The sequence below is a fragment of the Capra hircus genome, chromosome 17 (assembly GCF_001704415.2).
Source record: "Capra hircus breed San Clemente chromosome 17, ASM170441v1, whole genome shotgun sequence".
Classification (NCBI taxonomy): Eukaryota; Metazoa; Chordata; class Mammalia; order Artiodactyla; family Bovidae; genus Capra; species Capra hircus.
The window spans coordinates 67513652-67535970 of NC_030824.1; the positions used below are offsets into that span (position 1 = coordinate 67513652).

General features: G+C 38.7%; 1 protein-coding gene across 1 annotated transcript in view; it reads right to left on the reverse strand.

Moving 5' to 3' along the window:
• The window catches only part of DCHS2 (dachsous cadherin-related 2), a 349085-nt gene continuing 328507 nt past the window's right edge, over positions 1742–22319 (reverse strand). The window contains exons 17-20 of the mRNA XM_018061397.1: positions 13312–13442; positions 10056–10342; positions 9353–9485; positions 1742–4359 (exon numbers count right to left, since the gene is read on the reverse strand). Of these exons, the coding sequence (XP_017916886.1) occupies positions 1742–4359; positions 9353–9485; positions 10056–10342; positions 13312–13442 (3169 nt within the window). The remainder of the gene's footprint in view (positions 4360–9352; positions 9486–10055; positions 10343–13311; positions 13443–22319) is intronic.

Here is a 22319-nt window from a genome sequence, read left to right on the forward strand (position 1 = left end):
AAATCTTTTGAAGGAAATCAAAGAGAGAATAAACATTGGAATGCTGAACTAACTGTTATTATTACCTTTATGAAAAACTATGAAATCTTCTTCCCAAGATGCCAGAGAAAAAGAGAGACAGGCATTCATCTTTTACTATTTAATTGTTCCATACCTAAATCACTTTCCCTAGGATTCCAGCCATCTTAAAAAGCCTTCGTGTTTCATACAACTTCTAGTATATAACTGATAAAATCAGCATAGGAAACCTCAGAATTATTTATCTATAAAACTAGATATCAAACATGTCATCTTACAGTGTTTCTCAGTAAAGACACATTAGTTATTTCACATAACTTTACAGATGAGGCCTACTGAAAGAAAACATAAAGAAAATGTTTCTCTAGATGAATCCCATAGTAACTGCTAAGAAAACCACAGCAGATGCCCTCTAGATTTGATGTTAGACCCCTAAACTCTTTCAAAGCCTGGACACGTTACCTACTATGGATGACTTCTGGACAAGCCTGCTCTGCTTTCTTGGAAGGGATAAGAATCTCCAATGAATTCCCTGGTTTATCAGACAGAAAGAGATAGCAGTATATACATATATGAGCACCAAACTACACCACTATATTTCTGAACTAGTAGCTGGACAAAACAAAATTATTTTAACCATGTTGAAAAGCTGCTATATCTAATGACTGTTAAAACTAAATATAAATATGAACAAATGGGAGAAAGACTTCTGACATCTATTATTTACTTTTATAATAAGAATATTTATATAAAATCATTAAAATATGTTGCTAAATTACTATATGAAATTTATTGCCAGCAAATAACATAATTTTACCTTTTAAACTGACATTGAGTGGATAAATTATTTCTCATATAAAGTTACTGTTTGTAGAAGAACATGAAGAAATATATTCAAATTAATCTTCAAAGGTTAATGTCTATATCTGTACCTTGTTACAAGATCATTTTATTTTTAAAGAAGGCCAAGGAAACACATCTTTGGTGGCAGGCAACCACACACTTATTGCTTTATCAGTACTAGCTCTTCATTTAAAACATGCATTTCTGGTTCATTTAATCACGAATAAATTTGTTTTATTTGACACAGAGTTATGACAAATTTAACTCTTAAGTTCTCATTAGATTTCCAAAAGACACCCTACCACATTCAAATTATGGCTAAACTCCTCAAGTGTGCTTTATGGAGGAAGTGGAGAAACGCATTTCCAACTATATCAGATCTGCAGCCAATTGCTTCACTTTATAACTTGTTTATCCTTCCAAATTTCCCCTCTCTGTTACTTTCTGTCCTACACTCATTCTTTATTCAGTCGTTACTAATTTTGCTTTATAAATAGCGGTATAATCAGCAGTAATGTGACTAGAATGCAGTATATTATATTTCCATTCTTTTTCATATAAACATTTTGGCAGTCAGTCAAGTTCACTGTGACCTTTGGAAATCTAGCCATAGAGAAGACCAGGTATGGTAGAATATACATTACTTAATATATACAAACTTGAATCCTGACAGCAAAACGTAGAGGTTAAAAGACAGAGTAACTTATCATCAAGACTGAAATAAATTTGATAAACTTAAATGAGAGGGTTCTAGAAACCCAGACTAAATTATACCCCTCACTCGTAGATGAATGAACTCCATCTCAAGGAGCTTGCTTTGGAATGTTTTGACCAGTCATTCGTGACCAATGGGGAGCAGGTGCTCGATATCACCATTGTTTTATATTTCAACTCCATCTGCTGCTTTAGGTTCAAGGCAAGAACCAGTCAAATGTGTCCCAAATAACTCTCCATCTGACAGCAGTGGAGTCATGGCAGGGGTCTGTGTGGTCAGTAGTGAAAGGGATGGGGAAAAACTGGGAGTCATGTCTTCTGGCAGAGAACTGTGATGATAGCAAATGGGGGAGTGTGGGTATTTCTGAAGTACCTGCCTTGAGGTTATGGCTGGCATTCTTGGTGGAACTGCTTTAATCCCAGGTTGGGCTACTGCTGTTATCAAAGGGGGTGGAAAAACAAAATATTTCTTCTCTTTTGGAATGCCAGGCACATGTAAATGCTCATCCTTTAGTTTTGCAATATCATTAAATACTGAGGCAAGAGGTTGGAATTTGGGTTCCCAACTAAGGAGATAATCCCAGGGATATCTCGTCATGACATCATGATCAGAGTCTTTCTGGGTTGAGAGAGCTGCACATCCTGCTTCCTGATCACTTGAAATAAAGACAGCCTCTTTTCTGACATCAGCCTGGATGCCAACTTTTACCTCTCTCTTCTTCAGTGGCTGGGGTAAGACATTATTTTGAACATAGGTCATGCCACAGCCCTCTCCTTGATCTCCTTCCTCAAACATATGGCTGGTTTCTGCTGTTTCAGCAGTGACTATCACATCAGTTCCCCCAGACAAACAAGAGAGCTGGTCTGAGTCTCTTGGAATCCCAGAGTCTGGCACCCTGGACTCCTGATTACTCAAGGTTGAGTCAGCATCCTTTCTGTAAGGGTGTTCATTTATCCTCTGGATTTCCTTATCTTCTGCAGTCTCTCCTTCCACAGAACAGTGGTCACTGGAGTTTGAGCGCCTGTACAGATGTGCAGTATCCTTCTCCGTGACTCTTATTAAACTCAACCATCCAGGCGTGCAGTCCACAGGCACTGCCTTATCACCGCTCTCATTAGTTTTCTGGAAGGGTTTCAGTGCACTGGCATCCCTGGTGAGTCTCAAATTGATATCTAAGGATGATGATGTTTTCTTTTCTTCATAATTATTTATCACATCTTTTTGTTTATGTTTTAAAATCAGTACAATTAGAATGAAGACAAGCAACAGAAACACTAGAAAGGAGATGGCGAGACTGATCGAAAAGCTGCTAGCTGACCCTGAGGAATGTTTCCCTTCAGAGGAAAAAGACACATTCACAAAAACAGTACAAGATGTAAACTTGGAGTCCAGTTTGGGGCTATGAGCAATTATCTTCATTTCAATGGTGTCTTCTTTGCTGACTTGACTTTTTACTGGGGGAAGTGCTCTACTCAGATAAATATTTCCATTAGTTTTATTTACTGAAAAGAAAGGAGATGGAGTTTCCAGGGAGTAAAGGATGACTCCATCAACACCAGCATCTGCATCTGATGCTTCCACTCTGCCAATCAAATGGCTCTTTTCTGGGAGGTTGAAAAAATATTGATCCTGAGTGAAAATGGGTTCAAACTCATCTATCCCTTCAACATCCACCCAAACCATTAAGGAGGCTGTTGAGCCACCCTTGTCTTTGGCCTGAACTATGAGGCAGTATTTGCTGTCATTTTCATAGTCAAGGACTTGCTGAGCACTAATGTCCCCTGTTAAAGGGTCAATGAGGAAGAAGTTATGATCATGTGGCATTTCCTGAGGGAGAGGACAGGGTGATACAATAGAATAGGTCATGTCTCCATAAGGACCTGCATCAAAATCCAAAGCATTTACGGAACATATGGTGGAGGAAACAGGCAGATTTTCAGGAACAGCACAGTTCAAGTTTGGGAACATAAACTGAGGTGCATGGTCATTGTCATCCAGGACATTGACAAACACAATTGCAAAAGAAAAATGCTTCCTTTCCTCATCTGAAGCTTGGACAGTTAAAATGAATTTTATTGTTTCTTCATAATCTAGTGGTTTAATCAAAGAAAGAACTCCAGTTTTTTCTTCTAAGCAAAAATGCTGCTTCTCATTTCCAGAGGTTAAGTAGTAGCTGACTTCTGCGTGTGAGCCCACATCACGGTCACTTGCTGAGACCACAATGATGGGACTCCCTGGAGGGGTACTTTCCTTGACGTGGGCATAATATTCCAGGCTGCTGAATGCAGGTGGGTTATCATCCACATCGAGGACTTCTATTGATACAGTGGCTGAGGAACTCAGTGGAGGGCAACCATGGTCAAATGCCAGAAGGACAAGCTCGTGACTGGCAGTTGCTTCTCTGTCCAGATGGTGAAGCAACACTAGATAACCAACTTGCTTATAAGAATATTCGGAATGAATAAAACTAGTTTCCACATGGAAATTGTTCTGTGAATTACCACTGATGATAGAATATTCAACATGCGTGTTTTCACGGGTCCAGTCATGGTCAATGGTTGAGAAGGTGACAAGTGTGCTTCCAACTGGAGTGTCTTCACTTAAGCTAAGATTATAATATTCTATTGCAAACTCAGGGGCATAATTGTTCATATCTTGTATTTCTGTCTCCACTAAGGTAACAGCCTTCAGGTCAGGAAATCCACCATCACTGGCTTCAACAAGAAATCGAATTGTTGATTTTCTCTCCATAAGGAAGACAGGATTGATAGTAAATATTGTGCCTGAAAAACAACACAGCCTTACAATGTTGTGGAATAAAATTTGTCTGATCCTTTTAGTCAGCAAATATTTACTAATATGTAAAGTTGTCTGTTAGATGTGTCATTTAAGTGATAACCAAGGGTAACCCTAAATAGAAAGCTTAAGTTATTATATTTATACCTCTGTAACACTTAAGATTCAGAAATATTCATGGTGTTCACTCAATTAAATATGTGTGCTGCTTAAAGGTTATTTGCCATAATTTTTTTAAAAATTCATTTTTGTATGGTAAGTTATCCCATTACTACTTTTTAAGGAAAGGTGGCTTCCCAGGTGGCTTAGCAGGTAAAGAATCCACTTGCAATGCACGAAATGCAGGAGATATGTGTTCTATACCTGGGTTAGGAATATCCTCTGGAGAAGGAAATGGCAACCCACTCCAGTATTCTTGCCTGGAGAATCCCATGGACAGGGGAGTCTGGAGGGTTACAGTACATGGGGTTGCAAAGAGTCAGACATGACTGAAGCAACTGAACACACACACATTCTTATTTGAATAATGCATAACCCATTCTACCATCAATAGAAACATTCTGGCATAAATTTCTGGAAATACCAGATGGTACTCATTCGAGTCAAATGAAAGTAGTAGATATAATAATGCAGACTTAACAACTATCGCTTAATTCTAGATAGGTCTTTCCTAAAGCTATGGGTTTATTCAGCAAGTGGATTTTCCCACTATTGATGAAATATATGTAATATATTTTATCATTTTTAAATCCACATTTTGAAATATATGTAATACATTTTTATTATTCTAAAATATATATATGTATGTATGTATGTAAAAATGTTTTTTTTTTAAGGTAAATGTGCTTTTAGTACAGCCATGAAGAAAGAAAATAAAACAGTATGTTTTAAATGCCACATTTCAGTTAGAGTCCCACTATGAACTCAGCTGACAAGGTAACAGTCAAGATTTTAAAAACGTTCTAATCAATGTCTTACTGTAAAGTTTGTTGCTAAGACAAATAAAAAGAAAAGTGCTGTCAGGATTGTGATTTGCTGCAGCCAAGAGAGTGAGACACACTAAGACAGGGGGACAGAAAAGTCAAATTCCTGACATATTTAAATCCACACAGTAGCCATTCATCCACAGGCCACAGGGCTACATTAGCTACTTCTCCCAATTATCACATTCCGAGGGCCTCATACCAGATTCTCCCTTCAGGTAATCCTGAGGTTCACTTTTTAAAACTGAGAATATAATTGATATACAACATTGCATTAGTCTCCAGTGTATACAACATAAGGATTCAGTATTCATGTAACTGCAAAACTATCAGAAGAGTAAACCTAGTAACAGGAAATCAGTTAACATCCATCTTTCAGAAGCTAACTTCTAAGTCAGCTCTCCCTTGTGAAATGATGCAGTGGTGGGTACAGATGGGGAACACACAGCATAACGTGTCCCAGTTCAGCTCAGTTCAGTTGCTCAATCATGTCCGACTCTTTGCAACCCCATGCATGGCAGCAGGACAGGCTTCTCTGTCCATCACCAACTCCCAGACGCTTGCTCAAACTCATGTCCATCCAGTCGTTGATGCCATCCAACCGTCTCATCCTCTGTCATCCCCCTTTCCTCCTGCCTGCAATCTTTCCCAGCATCAGGGTCTTTTCCAATGAGTTAGTTCTTCCCATCAGGTGGCCAGAGTATTGGAGCTTCAGCTTCAGCATCAGTCCTTCCAATGCATATGCAGGACTGATCTCCTTTAGGATGGACTGGTTGGATCGCCTTGCAGTCCAAGGGACTCTCAAGAGTTTTCTCCAACACCACAGTTCGAAAGCATCAATTCTTCGGTGCTCAGCTTTCTTTATGGTCAAACTCTCACACCCATACATGACCACTGGAAAAGCCATAGCTTTGGCTAGATGGACCTTTGTCAGCAAAGTAATATCTGTACTTTTAAAAATGCTGCATAGGTTTGTCATAGCTTTTCTTCCAAGGAGCAAGCGTCTTTTAATTTCATGGCTGCAGTCACCATCTGCAGTGATTTTGGAGTCCAAAAAATAGTCTCTCACTATTTCCACTGTTTCCCCATCTATTTGCCATGAAGTGATGGGACCGGATTCCCTGACCTTAGTTTTCTGAATGTTGAGTTTTAAGCCGGCTTTTTCACTCTCTTCTTTCACTTTCATCAAGAGGCTCTTTAGTTCTTCACTTTCTGCCATAAGGGTGGTGTCACCTGCATATCTGAGGTTATCGATATTTCCCCTGGCAATCTTGATTCCAGCTTGTGCTTCATCTAGCCCAGCATTTCTCATGACGTACTCTGCATTTGAGTTAAATAAGCATGGTGACACTATACAGCCTTGAAGTACATACATCTTTCCCTGTTTGGAACCAGTCTGTTGTTCCATGTCCAGTTCTAACTGTTGCTTCCTGACCTGCATACAGATTTCTCAAGAGGCAGGTTAGGTGGTCTGGTATTCCCATCTCTTGAAGAATTTTCCAGTTTGTTGTGATCCACACAGTCAAAGGCTTTAGCATATTCAATGAAGCAAAGTAAATATTTTTCTATGATCCAGCAGATGTTGGAAATTTGATCTTTGTTTCTTCTGCTTTTTCTTAATCCAGCTTGAACATCTGGAAGTTCTCAGTTCACATACAGTTGAAGCCTAGCTTGAAGAAATTTCAGCATTACTTTGCTGGTGTGTTAGATGAGTGTAATCGTGTGGTAGTTTGAACATCTTTGGCATTGCCTTTCTTTGGGATTGGAATGAAAACTGACCTTTTCCAGTCCTGTGGTCACTGCTGAGTTTTCCAAATTTGCCAGCATATTGAGTGCAGTAATTTTACAGCATCATCTTTTAGGATTTGAAATAGCTCAGCTAGAATTCCATCACCTCCACCAGCTCTGTTTATAGTGATGCTTCCTAAAGCTCACTTGACTTCACATTCCAGGATGTCTGGCTCTAGGTGAGTGATCACACCATCATGGTTATCTGGGTCATGAAGATCTTTTTTGTATAGTGCTTCTGTGTATTCTTGCCACCTCTACTTAATATCTTCTCCTTCTGTTAGCTCTATACTGCTTCTGCCCTTTATTGTGCCCATCTTTGCATGAAATGTTCCCTTGGTATCTCTAATTTTCTTGAAGAGATCTCTAGTCTTTCCCATTTTATTGTTTATCTATATATTTTTTTGCATTGATCACTTAGGAAGGCTTTCTTATTTCTCCTTTCTATTCTTTGGAACTCTGTATTCAGAAAGATATATCTTTTCTTTTCTTCGTTGCCTTTCGCGTCTCTTCTTTTCTCAGCTGATTATAAGGTCTCCTCAAACAACCATTTATCCTTTTTGCATTTCTTCTCCTTGGGGATGATTTTGACCACCACGTTCTGTACTGTTTTATAAACCTCCATCTATAGTTCTTCAGGCACTCTATCTATCAGATCTAATCCCTTGAATCTATTTGTCACGTCCACTGTATAATCATAAGGGATTTGATTTAGGTCATATCTGAATGGCCTAGTTGTTTTTCATATTTTCTTCAATGTAATTCTGAATTTGGCAATAAGGAGTTCATGATCTGAGACACAGTCAGCTCCAGATATTTTTTTGTTGTTGTTGACTCTATAGAGCTTCTCCATCTTTGACTGCAAAGAATATAATCAATCTGATTTCAGTGTTGACCATCTGGTGATGTCCACGTCCCAGGCCCTGTTATTTTTCTGGAGCATGCTCTGCTATGGACAGTGCTTTATTAATTATTCATCTTTATTAAGTTTGGCTTTTAATGTCTGTTGTTCAGTTGGTAAGTCACGTCTGAGTCCTTGTGATCTCATGGATTGCAGCAAGCCAGGCTTCTCTGTCCTTCACTATCTCCCAGAATTTGCTCAAATTCATGTCTATTGAGTCTGTGATGCCATCCAACCATCTCATCTTCTGTCACCCCCTTCTTCTCCTGCCTTCAATCTTTCCCAGCATCGGAGTCTTTTCTAATGAGTCAGCTCTTCACATCAGGTGGCCAACATAACGGAGCTTCAGCTTCAGCATCAGTCCTTCCAATGAATATTCAGGGTTGATTTCCTTTAGGGTTGACTGGTTTGATCTTCTCACTGTCCAAGGAACTCTACTTGCTGTTATATTGTCTCTATACAATGCTTAACTTTTCTGTAATCACTTGCCTGAATGCATTTTACAACCAAAAATGTCTTGATCTCTAATAACCAAACAAAGAGCCTTGTGAGGCATCGAAGAAATAAGAACAGCATCAAAACTACAGAACATTCTACTTAATGGGTAAATGTCTCTCAGGCATGTCTGACTTTTTGCAACACTATGTACTGTAGCCTGCCAGGCTACTCCATCCATGGACTTCTCCAGGCAAAGATTCTGGAGTGAGTTGCCATTCCTTTCTCCAGGGAATCTTCCTGACCCAGGGATTGAAGCTGGTGTCCTGCATTGCAGGCAGATTCTTTACCATCTGAGCCACCAGGGAAGCCCACTCCACTTAATAGAGGTGCTCAAAAAAACTTTCCTGTTTCAGTTTTTTGTGTTCCTTGTTAAATATATGACACTATTACCAAACTTCTTATACTTGGCTTGGGAAAAAAGCTTCCAAATTCTGGTAACATGCAGTCTTCAGTTCTAAATGAATCCCTTCCATTTTACTTTGATTCTTGTGGAGGCCTGGTTAATTACCTCAACTGTAATCAGACGGCTGAATGAACTGGTGTTTACTATACTGAGGTCTCTGAATTTCCGTGCATTTGCCAGCATTTAATCAATTCCTTTTTCTTTCCAACCACTGAGATGTTGGAGAAGAGAAATAGCACCAGAATTTGCTACCACAGCATCTGACAATAAGAGAAACAAGAAGGTGGTGTCTATGACCCCAGCAGGAGGGCCTGGGGGCTATTTTAGGCATATTTGGAAAGGATTATTTCAGGTTTCCTCTCTGTAACCCAAACCTATGAATGCTACAGCCACTACAAATAACTCACCATTGGCAGGATCAACTGAAAACATCTTGGAAGAGGAAAGGATCCTGTAAGTAATGTTCTCACTGCTTTCCACATCTGTGGCCACAACGGTCAGCACTGGGTGCCCCAGAGGCACCAGTTCAGAAATGGTGACCTGAAGGGGAAAAAAAAGGGAGACAGGCCTTGTGCTTAAAGAACACAGCTATTTTCATGAACAGAGACAGGACCTGACTCTTTTATTTATTTTGTTTATGGAAGTAACAGAGAACCTGACTTTATTAATTTACAGAGTGAATATATTAAGAAGATTGTATTAGTAGTTCCAGAATTCAGATAAACAAAATTAAAAATTTTTAAAAGATGTTTCATGCAGTATTGATTTTTATTATGAAAAAATTTCCTTCTAAATTATTTCTGTGTAGTGGAGGATAGCTAATGCATTCACTAAGGTATTCACTAATGTTTCATTACACTGTACATTGTGTAACTATGAGCCTTATGTTACTTACATACTTAAGAAATTGAATTGAATGAGAGATTCAATTCCATATGTACTTCTACTCTCCATGATGCTAAATATAAAACTCTCAGCACCAACTTAGGCAGTAAAAATAGTGAATACTATCTGTCTGTCTACATTGCTTTGTTGACTGTGGTTCAGTTTACATTATTCCCTGTTCTTTCAGGTTTGGTCATGGTCTCAGCATCTCTTTATGTTATTTACCTGGTAAGAATCCTGAGAAAATACCGGTGGGTTATCGTTGACGTCCAGCACATGGACAGTGACTGTCCCCTCTGTTTGGTGCACCAAATCTGAAATTTGGATCTGCAGCTCATATTTAGAAGCTTCTTCAAAATCCAGTGTTTCAACCAGCACCACTACCCCAGAGTTCCGATCAATAGCAAACTTGGTTCCAGAATTACTCTCTTTGACAAAACTGAAGGTGAAAGCTGGATTCGAATCCACATCATAAACTGATATCCGAGTCACAATCGTGCCAGGCAAAGAATCTGAAATAGTCATGACCACTGTCAGTCTCCATTAAAAGTCATCCTTTGAAATATTTTTCTTTAATAGTTCAATCCAAGCATTTTTATTTTTTGTCCAATGTGATTTGCTGTTTCTTGGCATGATTTCTCATACAAGGCTCATTACAAACTGAATAAAAACTCTGAAGAATTCATGAGCCCAATAAAAGGGAAAATTTACCACTGAGTAGGGAATTGAAGAGGTAGACTATTTTCAATTTTATATTTCACTTTTTATCATATGTTTATCACACAATCCCAGCACCAAGAAACACTGTAAGTCACTTATTTGCACTATATAATTTCCATATCAAAATCATATATTCATGGGTGATGTGGGTAGGAAGAAGGTTATTATTCAAAACATAAAATTCTGAAAAGCAAGCAAGATTTCAATGAAAATGTTTTAATACTGAAGCTAGATATTAGTTCCTCATATTCATTTTTATAAAGTTATTTCTTTTGAGAGGCACACACTGCTTCCTTCTCTTAAAACCCGACTCTCAAAATTATCAAGACTATAGAAAGTATACTTCATACTGGTGATCACAAAAGATCTCTAATAGTATTCACACACACACAAATCACAAATAGATGTCATGGTAAATGTCTCACATAACATATGTGTTCTTTAAACTGCCAGGACAGGGACTTTGGTTTGGACTTCATAGGTATGGTACAGGTAGAAAGAAGATTCCAGGACATTTAGAATAATTCCACTGTGTATGAGACTAATAATTTTCATATTTCAAATTTGAACACCCTTGACATGCACCAATTACACTTGACTCCTTATAGTAAGTTTTGATATACACAGTTTATTTTTGTGATATACTTATTCTGAGCACATTACTGCATTTTGATTCCAATGCATGTGCTTTAGAATAGCACTTTCAGCAAAAGCAGATGAAAACACATCAAATAGGTAAGAGGTAAAACTAGACAATTTTTTAATTAGTATAATATTTTAAATTATTTAAAATATTTATAGGTATTCTTATATATAAAAATTGCTGGAATATACCCCTCTTTGAGCAGTGATGTTTGTAACTTGTTTAGAAAGTGAACATAACAAAATGTTAGGCACATTTTACGAATAAGTTGGATATTAAGAGTGAAAAAGAGAGAGGAGAGTGATGGGCCACTATCTGCAATTTCAACTATAAAAAGTTGGGTTGGGTTTTACCAGTACAGCTGTTGACCACAGATAACTTTGAGATCACAGACTATGGAGTCATCATGTAGCCCAGAGACCCAAATAATTAAGATGAATCAGCATATCATGTAAAACTTTGTATTTTCAACCTCTACCATTAATGTGATAAAAGTTTTCTGCAGAAGTTGAACTTTAGCTTATAGTAGTAGAGGAAGGAGAAGGCAATGGCACCCCACTCCAGTACTCTTGCTTGGAAAATCCCATGGATGGAGGAGCCTGGTGGGCTGCAGTCCATGGGGTCGCAAAGAGTCGGACACGACTGAGTGACTTCACTTTTACTTTTCACTTTCATGCATTGGAGAAGGAAATGGCAACCCACTCCAGTGTTCTTGCCTGGAGAATCCCAGGGACAGGGGGAGCCTGGTGGGCTGCCGTCTATGGGGTTGCACAGAGTCGGACACCAATGAAGTGACTTAGCAGCAGCAGCAGCAGCAGCAGCAGCAGCAGCAGCAGCAGAGGAAAATGATGACTGTGCAAAAATCATCCAACTCCCTTCACTTATTACTTGTCATTAGTATATTGCAAATAAACTGAGCAGGGCCCTATGGGGCCTTCCTGGGACAAACCCTCCTCCACCATGGCCTTTCCTTGTCTTTTTTCCATAGGAAAAATTTAGCCAAAGAATAAATTTAGGGAATTCCCTGGCAGTCCAGGGGTTTGGACTCCTTGTTTTGGCCTGGGTTAGATTCCAGGTCAAAGGACTCAGACTCTGCAAGCCACCCAGCATGCCCCCATAACAAATAATACTAAAAAAATAAACTTAGTCAGAGAAATGAGGAGACACAGAAACAAAGGAAAAACAGTCAAATAGGACAAAATAACAACAGTTCAGTCCTTAAGCAAAGTCAAGGACCTTTAGTTCTTCCTCAAGCGCTATAGAGAACATTCTGAGCCATACTCTATGAGCTGTCTTGTAGATAATGAAACCTCCACCAGGTGGAAGAAGTTAACTCCATGATGACCAGACTGTAGCCATAGCATACACTATCACAATTCTGAGAACTGACCTCAGAGAAATGAGAACCAACCAGTCCTGGAACTAAAGATTAACTGGGCTTAAAACAATCAAGATAATGGTCAGACTACCACATGACCAATTTCAAGATGATCCTCAGAGGTGACTCTGCATGAAGCCCCCTTACTCTAACCATACACCCATGAAGCTCCCTGTTAAAAGCTGTTGCCCCCTATTAGCACTGTGGAATTGGCCTTTGGACACAGTATATGCCTTCTTCCCCAAGTTACTGGCCTCCTGAATAAAGCAACCTTTCCTTTCTAACACTTGCCTCTCGAATATTGGCTTTCAAGTGGTGAGCAGCTGAACCTGAGTTTGGTAACTCAAAGACTGACACAGTTATCAGTCTAATAACATCACTTTCTCTCAGGGGAGCTTTAGGGTGGCCATCACAACCAACAAAAGATGCTTCATTGAGCAGATTTCACTTTTAAGAAACGTCTGTATACAGAAGAAGCTGTGTGGAATAGTGGTTTGACCTTGGGAGCTCAGCTTCCTGCTGGTTTGAATGCAAAGCTCAACTTTAACTTTTAACTTCTTTGACATTTTATATTTAATTGTTGACTCTCCATTTTCTATTCTGTAAAATGAAGATAAAAACAATTTATAGTTGTGTGGTTGTTGAAGAATAGTATGCATATTTAACACAGCATCCAGCTGAAAAAATAGTAGATGATATACGAGTTAATCAAAACCATTATTTCAAATGACCACACTTACTTTCGGCAATTTCCACTGCTTCAGAGGGGAGAAAAGTTGGGGCATTGTCATTTATGTCAGTCACCTGTATCTTGATCACAGTTGTGTCAGAAAGCCTGGGAATGCCTTTATCTGTTGCTTGTACAATCAAACTGGTTTGGAAAAGAATCAAGGAATGTTATCCATCATCCAGAGAATAAGAAAACAACATAAATATCAAATATCCACTTGAAAATTTTAAAATGAGCTGACTAGCTTTTTTATTTCTCCCCTGACTTTTCTAAAAGGCATCATTTAAAGTTTATTTCATAAGCATGTAGTCTGAAGTGTATTTTTTGACACATTTAAAGAATCAAATCAATCTTGGTTATTTAAAATAAATGGACTCTCTCTGGGAGACAGACTATAAATTTCAGTCCTTTTCTACTAAGAACAACTTAAAAAGTACAAACACCAATACCTGTTCTTTAGATAAGTAACTGCCTCCACCCTGCCACACATAGCCTGAATATTGCCATTGATACGTTTCCATTTTACTGCACCAACAAAAGATAGAGTCACTAAAAGTTTGTTTTGTATTTTTTTTTCAGATCTAAATTGCAAGTCAATCAAAATTGAAGAATTAACAGAGGGCACTCCCACGAATAATACACATGCAAAAGATGGTTTATTGACTAGGACTGTAAAGTAGAGGGAAAAGTCCATGATCTGAAAGAATCTACACGCAGTGATTCAGTCTCTGTTGGATGACGGTACAACTTGCTTCTCCAGTAACTGACTCAGAAACCTTATTAGTGTCTTCAGCTTCTCCCTTTCTGTCACCACCCTGACAACATCTAACTCGTTATGAGTCTTATAGATTTTACCACCTGAATATGATTTGGATCAGTGCACCCATCCATCTCACTCCCACCTCAGAGCCTCAGATGAACTGGTCATCTGACTGGCTTCATAGGGACTGAAAGGCTTCCTGGGGTGTGGTACTTTCAGTTTCTTTTTAAAGCAAGACAGTCTCAGGCAAAGCAGGACAAGGTATCTGCTCTAACCTCATCCCCTTACCATCTTTGGCTGGCATGCTGTGTATTTACCATATCTTTCCTCAACTGGAGTGCTTGCTACTCACCAATCTTCCTATTGCAAGTCTCAAATGCTCCTCTTCATCCTCCACTCTGCAACTCAACTGCTTTATCAAAAATTCTGGTTTGAAAACCTGACTCCTCTAATTAAAACCTTTCCTTGGCTCTCCATGTCTACAAGAGGTAATATAAGTCTTGAGCACGTACATATAACCTTCTGGGACATAGCTTCTGCCTGGAATTCCTATGTGTACACCCCTTTGGTCTTTCAAAGCTAACATCTCTGTAAGCTTTCCCTGGCATCTCATCTGATTTGGGTGCCCCTTTCTCTGCCCCATAGCACCCTGCACATTCTTTCACCATAGCAATCATCATTCTTTCTTCTTAATGACTTATTTGTCTACCTCTCCTATAAATTCCTTGAGGACAGATGTCTTGCCTTATTTGGCTTTCTTTAATATATGTTGATGTTGGTTTCTCAAGATTTGCTCAAGATTATAAATATATCAGATGACAGAGCCAGGATTTAAGTACAGGTCTTAGTTGACTGGAAAGTTGTACTCCACTGTCTGATACTTTTCAATGTGTCTCTCTTCCTGTGTATATATCACACTGTAAGGTATAATCATTAGCTTCCCACTGCCTTCTAAACAGTATGAGTTACAGGAGAGTATCTTAGTAATAAAGTAAATTGTCAATTGGAAGATGACCTTCCTTTCAGAAGTGGAATTAGACAGCTAGCGATACTATCTTTTGAGAAACTGAGTCTTCTTTCTTGACTAGGACTGTAAAGTAGAGGTAAAAGTCCATGATCTGAAAGAATCTACATGTAGTGATTCAGTCTCTCTTGGATGACAGTACAACTTACTTCTCCAGTAACTGACTCAGAAACCTTATTAGTGTCTTCAACTTCTCCTTTTCTGTCACCACCCTGACACCCTTCTACTCACCATGCTGAGTCACCCTTCTACTTTCTTTCCCATTCTTAGCTTACTTGATAAGTGTTCTTTTTCTTCCAACCTTAACTTTTTAAAATCATGTAAAAAAGATTAGAGATACCAAGGGAAGATTTCATGCAAAGATGGGCTCAATAAAGGACAGAAATGGTAGGGACCTAAACTAAAAGAAGCACAAGAGATGAAGAAGAGGTGGCAAAAATACACAGAAGAACTGTACAAAAAAAGATCTTTATGACCCAGATAATCACGATGGTGTGATCACTCACCTAGAGCCAGACATTCTGGAATGTGAAGTCAAGTGGGCCTTAGGAAGCATCAATACAAACAAAGCTAGTGGTGGTGATGAATTCCAGTTTAGCTATTCCAAGTCCTGAAAGATGATGCTGTGAAAGTGTTGCACTCAATACGCCAGCAAATTTGGAAAACTCAGCAGTGGCCACAAGACTAGAAAAGGTCAGTGTTCACTCCAATCCCAAAGAAAGGCAATGCCAAAGAATGCTCAAACTACTGCACAATTGCACTCATCTCACACGCTAGTAAAGTAATGCTCAAAATTCTCCAAGCCAGGCTTCAGCAGTACGTGAACTGTGAACTTCCTGATGTTCAAACTGGTTTTAGAAAAGGCAGAGGAATCAGAGATCAAATAGCCAACATCCGCTGGATCCTTGACAAAGCAAGAGAGTTCCAGAAAAACATCTATTTCCGCTTTATTGATTATGCCAAAGCCTTTGACTGTGTGGATCATGATAAACTGTGGAAAATTCTGAAAGAGATGGGAATACCAGACCACCTGACCTCCCTCTTGAGAAACCTGTATGCAGGTCAGGAGGTAACAGATAGAACTGGACATGGAACAACAAACTGGTTCCAAATAGGAAAAGGAGTACATCAATGCTGATATTGTCACCCTTCTTATTTGACTTATATACAGAGTACATCATGAGAAACACTGGGCTGGAGGAAGTACAAGCCTGAATCAAGATTGCCGGGAGAAATATCAATAACTTCAGATATGCAGATGACACACCCTCATGGAGAAGGCAATGGCACCCCACTCTAGTACTCTTGCCTGGAAAATCCCATGGGTGGAGGAGCCTGGTGGGCTGCAGTCCCTGGGGTCGCAAAGAGTCTGACACAGCTGAGAGATTTCACTTTCACTTTTCACATTCATGCATTGAAGGAAATGGCAAGCCACTCCAGTGTTCTTGCCTGGAGAATCCCAGGCAAAGCCTGGTGGACTGCCATCTCTGGGGTCGCACAGAGTTGGACATGACTGAAGCGACTTAGCAACAGTAGCAGCAGCATGGCAGAAAGTGAAGAACTAAAGAGCCTCTTGATGAAAGTGAAAGAGGAGAGTGAAAAAGTTGGCTTAAAGCTCAACATTCAGAAAACTAAGATCATGGCATCCGGTCCCATCATTTCATGGCAAATAGATGGGGAAACAGTGGAAACAGTTGCTGACTTTATTTTTCTGTGTTCCAAAATCACTGCAGATGGTGACTGCAGCTATGAAATTAAAAGATGTTTACTCCTTGAAAGAAAAGTTATGGCCAACCTAGAGAGCATATTAGAAAGCAGAGACATTACTTTGTCAACAAAGGTCCGTTTAGTCAAGCCTATGGTTTTTCCAGTGGTCATGTATGGATGTGAGAGTTGGACTATAAAGAAAGCTCAGTGCCAAAGAATTGATGCTTTTGAACTGTGGTGTTGGACAAGACTCTTGAGAGGTCCTTGGACTACAAGGAGATCCAACCAGTCCATCCTAAAGGAGATCAGTCCTGGGTGTTCATTGGTAGGACCGATGTTGAAGTTGAAACTCCAATACGTCGGCCACCTGATGCCAAGAGCTGACTCATTTGAAAAGACCCTGATTCTGGGAAAGATTGAAGGTGGGAGGAGAAGGGGACAACAGAGGATGAGATGGTTAGATGGCATCATTCATTCAATGGACATGGGTTTGGGTGGACTCCGGGAATTGGTAATGGACAGGTAGGCCTGGCGTGCTGTGGTTCATGGGGTCACAAAGAGTCAGACACGACTGAGTGACTGAACTGAACTGAAAAAAGCATCAACTTTTTGTTGGTTTAAATTCTACTTAGTAGGAAATAATCACTGCTTATCTATGGTTCACAAAGCATACAGGCTGCCTTCTATACTACTGAAGTTGGGCCATCATTAGAACAACTACTTAAATTTCACACTTTAAGAGCCTAGAAAGTCTGTTTTGTTAGCATGAATGTAAGTTAGGTACATAAGGAAAAATTTTACAAAAAATAATCGACTCATCATGTTCTCTGCCCCTGCTGCCTACCCCTCCCCAGTGACACACTAAAGTCTCAGCAAAGGCATTAAAGTTATGGCTCTGTTTATTCTTCCTCTGTGGTCATAAGGACTCTTCTTTTCACAGTATTGCAATTTCAGGGGTTCTATATAATATCTATGTCATGTTAAAAAGCAAGATTCTTTGACATAGACAGAAATATGATCCTGTTTAAAAACAAAAGGACAAGTCAAGGTTTCTCAGTGGCTTGAGGCACAAATAAAAAACTATGGAGGCAGATCCACTGAAATTCTACACATAACTTCTACGATACCTCAAGTTTTCTGTGATGGCTCTTTGGCAGGCTTTGCAAAATTCTTGGCTGTTGTCAGCCTAACTGGCTCCATGTTCCAAACTGTTGCCCTGATGAGCATATCAGCAGAGATGACAAATGAAGTTCACTGGATAAAAACAGTCCCATTCTAGTTCAGAGCATAGCTCTCCTAATCCACCGGTGGTGGGAAGCTGCTTTTTATCATGTTAAATTTTAAATGAGACTTCAATCCAGCAGATTCTTTTCTGATTGCCTTAATACCTAAGATAGTGATAGAGGATTTTTCAAAACTCTCTCTCAACAGTTTATTAAATATATTCCCAGAACTAAATGTCTCTTCTGTAATTCCAAGAGAAACAAAATATCGGTCAACATCATAACACCTCTGAAAGGAAGAGCTATAACTTCTGGTTATATCTACACAGATTTTATTTCCTATTCCTCTAGAGATTCTGCTATAACAATGGCAAATGAACTTAGAATAAGGTATATGTTGATAAGGCTAAAAAGAAATGGGTGAAGATATTAGTGAGTGGAATGGGTTAGAAGCTTCAACACATGTCTGAAAAATGCAAGAAGACTGAGAAGCAGTTAGAGATGTGTGTGAGTGTGTATGTGTGAGTGTGTGTGTGTGCACGTGCATGTGTGCACACTCTTAGTTATGTCTGATTCTTTGAGACCCCACTGACTATAGCCTGTCAGGCTCTTCTGTCCATGAAATTTTCCAGGCAACAATACAATACTGGAGTGGGTTGCCATTTGTTACTCCAGGGGTCTTCTTGATCCAGAGATTGAACTCACATCTCTTGCATCTCCTGTATTGGCAGGTGGATTCTTTACTACTGTGTCACCTGGGAAGTCAGATGGCAGAGGAATGCATAGATTAAAATGCACCCTGCATTTGAAGGAAGACAAGGATGAGTGAGAAACAGATATGTCCCCACATAACCAAGGAGAGGCTCAAAACATGGCAAAATGCAGGGTGAGATACTGAGCTAAAAATAGCCTAAAAGATTAAATTCAAAATATAGAACAAGCAACATCCCTTGCCCATTTCTTTTCACTCCCAGGCAAAACAATGTCTGATGTTCATACTCAGTAATATTGAGGAACTGTCCCTGAAGAAATGAAATCTCCTCTCAAAGGGGAAAAATCCTCTCCATATATTGTTATTTACATGTCACCCTGCAAAGTAGTCAAGTTCTTCTCTGGTTCATCTGAAAGCCAAGCATGCTGGTCAATGAGATCCTTCAGGAGATTCTGACTTTGATATTGCCTCACTTAGGACCAAGGATGGTTATTTATCACAGAAAGTCTCTCACATGAATAAAAGAGGCTAAACTAGACAAGCAGAAGAAATAAATCCAGAGGACACAGAGATTTTGAAAGAGGAAAAGACTAGGTAAAAATAATTCCAACTAATGTCTTAGGAGAGCTATCATAAGATAACACATAAATAAGTACACAATGCTATGGAAAAGCTCAAAGATTAAGAAAGTGTTGTTGAAAATTATAAAATATATAATATTCATAAAAATTTAAACTAAAAACAACAACAAAAAAGAAAGTTTAGAAGGGTATAATTAATAAAATCTCCCAGAAAAATAAAACAACTAAAATAAACCCCCACACAAAAAATGGAAAGTAGAGAATAAAGTATCGCTGACAAAGGATCAATCCTGGCAACCTAACACATGACTGAATAGGATCCAGGAAAAAGAAATAGGGTAAAGTAAACAAACAAACAAACAAAAAAACACAAAACAATAAACAGAAGGGAGGTAATTATCAGTGAAATAATACCAAAAAATAGATCATTTATCCTCATTAAAAGAGCACATCAAGTACTCAGCACAAGGAATTACCCACACTAAAGCACATAATCACAAAGCGTCTAAACATTGCAGATGAAATAACCTGAGAATCTCTACAGAAAGTGCAGGGGAAAAAAAAAAAGTATGAAACATATTAGAATGGCATCAGACTTCTCAATAGCAGAACTGAGTTTTTTTCACTGCTACTATTCAACATAGTTCTGGAAGTTTTGGCCACAGCAATCAGAGCAGAAAAAGAAATAAAAGGAATCCAAATTGGAAAAGAAGTAAAACTTTCACTGTTTGCACATGACATGATCCTCTACATAGAAAACCCTAAAGACTCCACAGAAAATTACTAGAGCTAATCAATGAATATAGTAAAGTTGCAGGATATAAAATCAACACACGGAAATCCCTTGCATTCCTATACACTAATGATGAGAAAGTAGAAAAAGAAATTAAGGAAACAATTCCATTCACCATTGCAACGAAAAGAATAAAATACTTAGGAATATATCTACCTAAAGAAACTAAAGACCTATATATAGAAAACTATAAAACACTGATGAAAGAAATCAAAGAGGACACTAATAGATGGAGAAATATACCATGTTCATGGATCAGAAGAATCAATATAGTGAAAATGAGTATACTACCCAAAGCAATTTACAAATTCAATGCAATCCCTATCAAGCTACCAACCATATTTTTCACAGAACTAGAACAAATAATTTCAAGATTTGTATGGAAATACAAAAAACCTCGAATTGCTAAAGCAATCTTGAGAAAGAAGAATGGAACTGGAGGAATCAACCTGCCTGACTTCAGGCTCTACTACAAAGCCACAGTCATCAATACAGTATGGTACTGACACAAAGACAGACATATAGATCAATGGAACAAAATAGAAAGCCCAGAGATAAATCCACACACATATGGACACCTTATCTTTGACAAAGGAGGCAAGAATATACAATGGAGTAAAGACAATCTCTTTAACAAGTGGTGCTGGGAAAACTGGTTAACCACTTGTAAAAGAATGAAACTAGATCACTTTCTAACACCGCACACAAAAATAAACTCAAAATTGATTAAAGATCTAAATGTAAGACCAGAAACTATAAAACTCCTAGAGGAGAACATATGCAAAACACTCTCCGACAAAAATCACAGCAGGATCCTCTATGATCCACCTCCCAGAATTCTGGAAATAAAAGCAAAAATAAACAAATGGGATCTAATTAAAATGAAAAGCTTCTGCACAACAAAGGAAACTATAAGCAAGGTGAAAAGACAGCCTTCGGAATGGGAGAAAATAATAGCAAATGAAGCAACTGACAAACAACTAATCTCAAAAATATACAAGCAACTCATGCAGCTCAATTCCAGAAAAATAAATGACCCAATCAAAAAATGGGCCAAAGAACTAAATAGACATTTCTCCAAAGAAGACATACGGATGGCTAACAAACACATGAAAAGATGCTCAACATCACTCATTATTAGAGAAATGCAAATCAAAACCACAATGAGGTACCACTTCACACCAGTCAGAATGGCTGTGATCCAAAAATCTACAAGCAAAAAATGCTGGAGAGGGTGTGGAGAAAAGGGAACCCTCCTACACTGTTGGTGGGAATGCAAACTAGTACAGCCACTATGGAGAACAGTGTGGAGATTCCTTAAAAAATTGCAAATAGAACTACCTTATGACCCAGCAATGCCACTGCTGGGCATACACACCGAGGAAACCAGAATTGAAAGAGACACATGTACCCCAATGTTCATCACAGCACTGTTTATAATACCCAGGACATGGAAACAACCTAGATGTCCATCAGCAGATGAATGGATAAGAAAGCTGTGGTACATATACACAATGGAGTATTACTCAGCCATTAAAAAGAATTCATTTGAATCAGTTCTGATGAGATGGATCAAACTGGAGTCGATTATACAGAGTGAAGTAAGCCAGAAAGAAAAACACCAATACAGTATACTAACACATATATATGGAATTTAGAAAGATGGCAATGACGACCCTGTATACAAGACAGCAAAAAAGACACAGATGTGTATAACGGACATTTGGACTCAGAGGGAGAGGGAGAGGGTGAGATGATTTGGGAGAATGGCATTCTAACATGTATAGTATCATGTAAGAATTGAATCGCCAGTCTATGTCTGACGCAGGGTGCAGCATGCTTGGGGATGGTGCATGGGGATGACCCAGAGAGATGTTATGGGGAGGGAGGTGGGAGGGGGGTTCATGTTTGGGAACGCATGTAAGAATTAAAGATTTTAAAATAAAAACAGTTGATTAAAAAAAAAAGACAGTAGTGCTTAAGCATAATAAAAAAATAAAATAAAAGATAAAACAACAATGCCTTCAAAAATCTAAAAGAAATGTTCAACTTCTATATTATCCATTGCATAAATCACATGTGAAAGTAGAATAAAGGTGTTTCCAGATGTGTAAGAACTAAAAGAATTTACTCTCTTGGCACCTTTTCCTACAAAGCTACTATAAAAGTAAGAGAAAGACATGGGATCTTCAAAGCAAGCGACTAACATAGAAAGCAG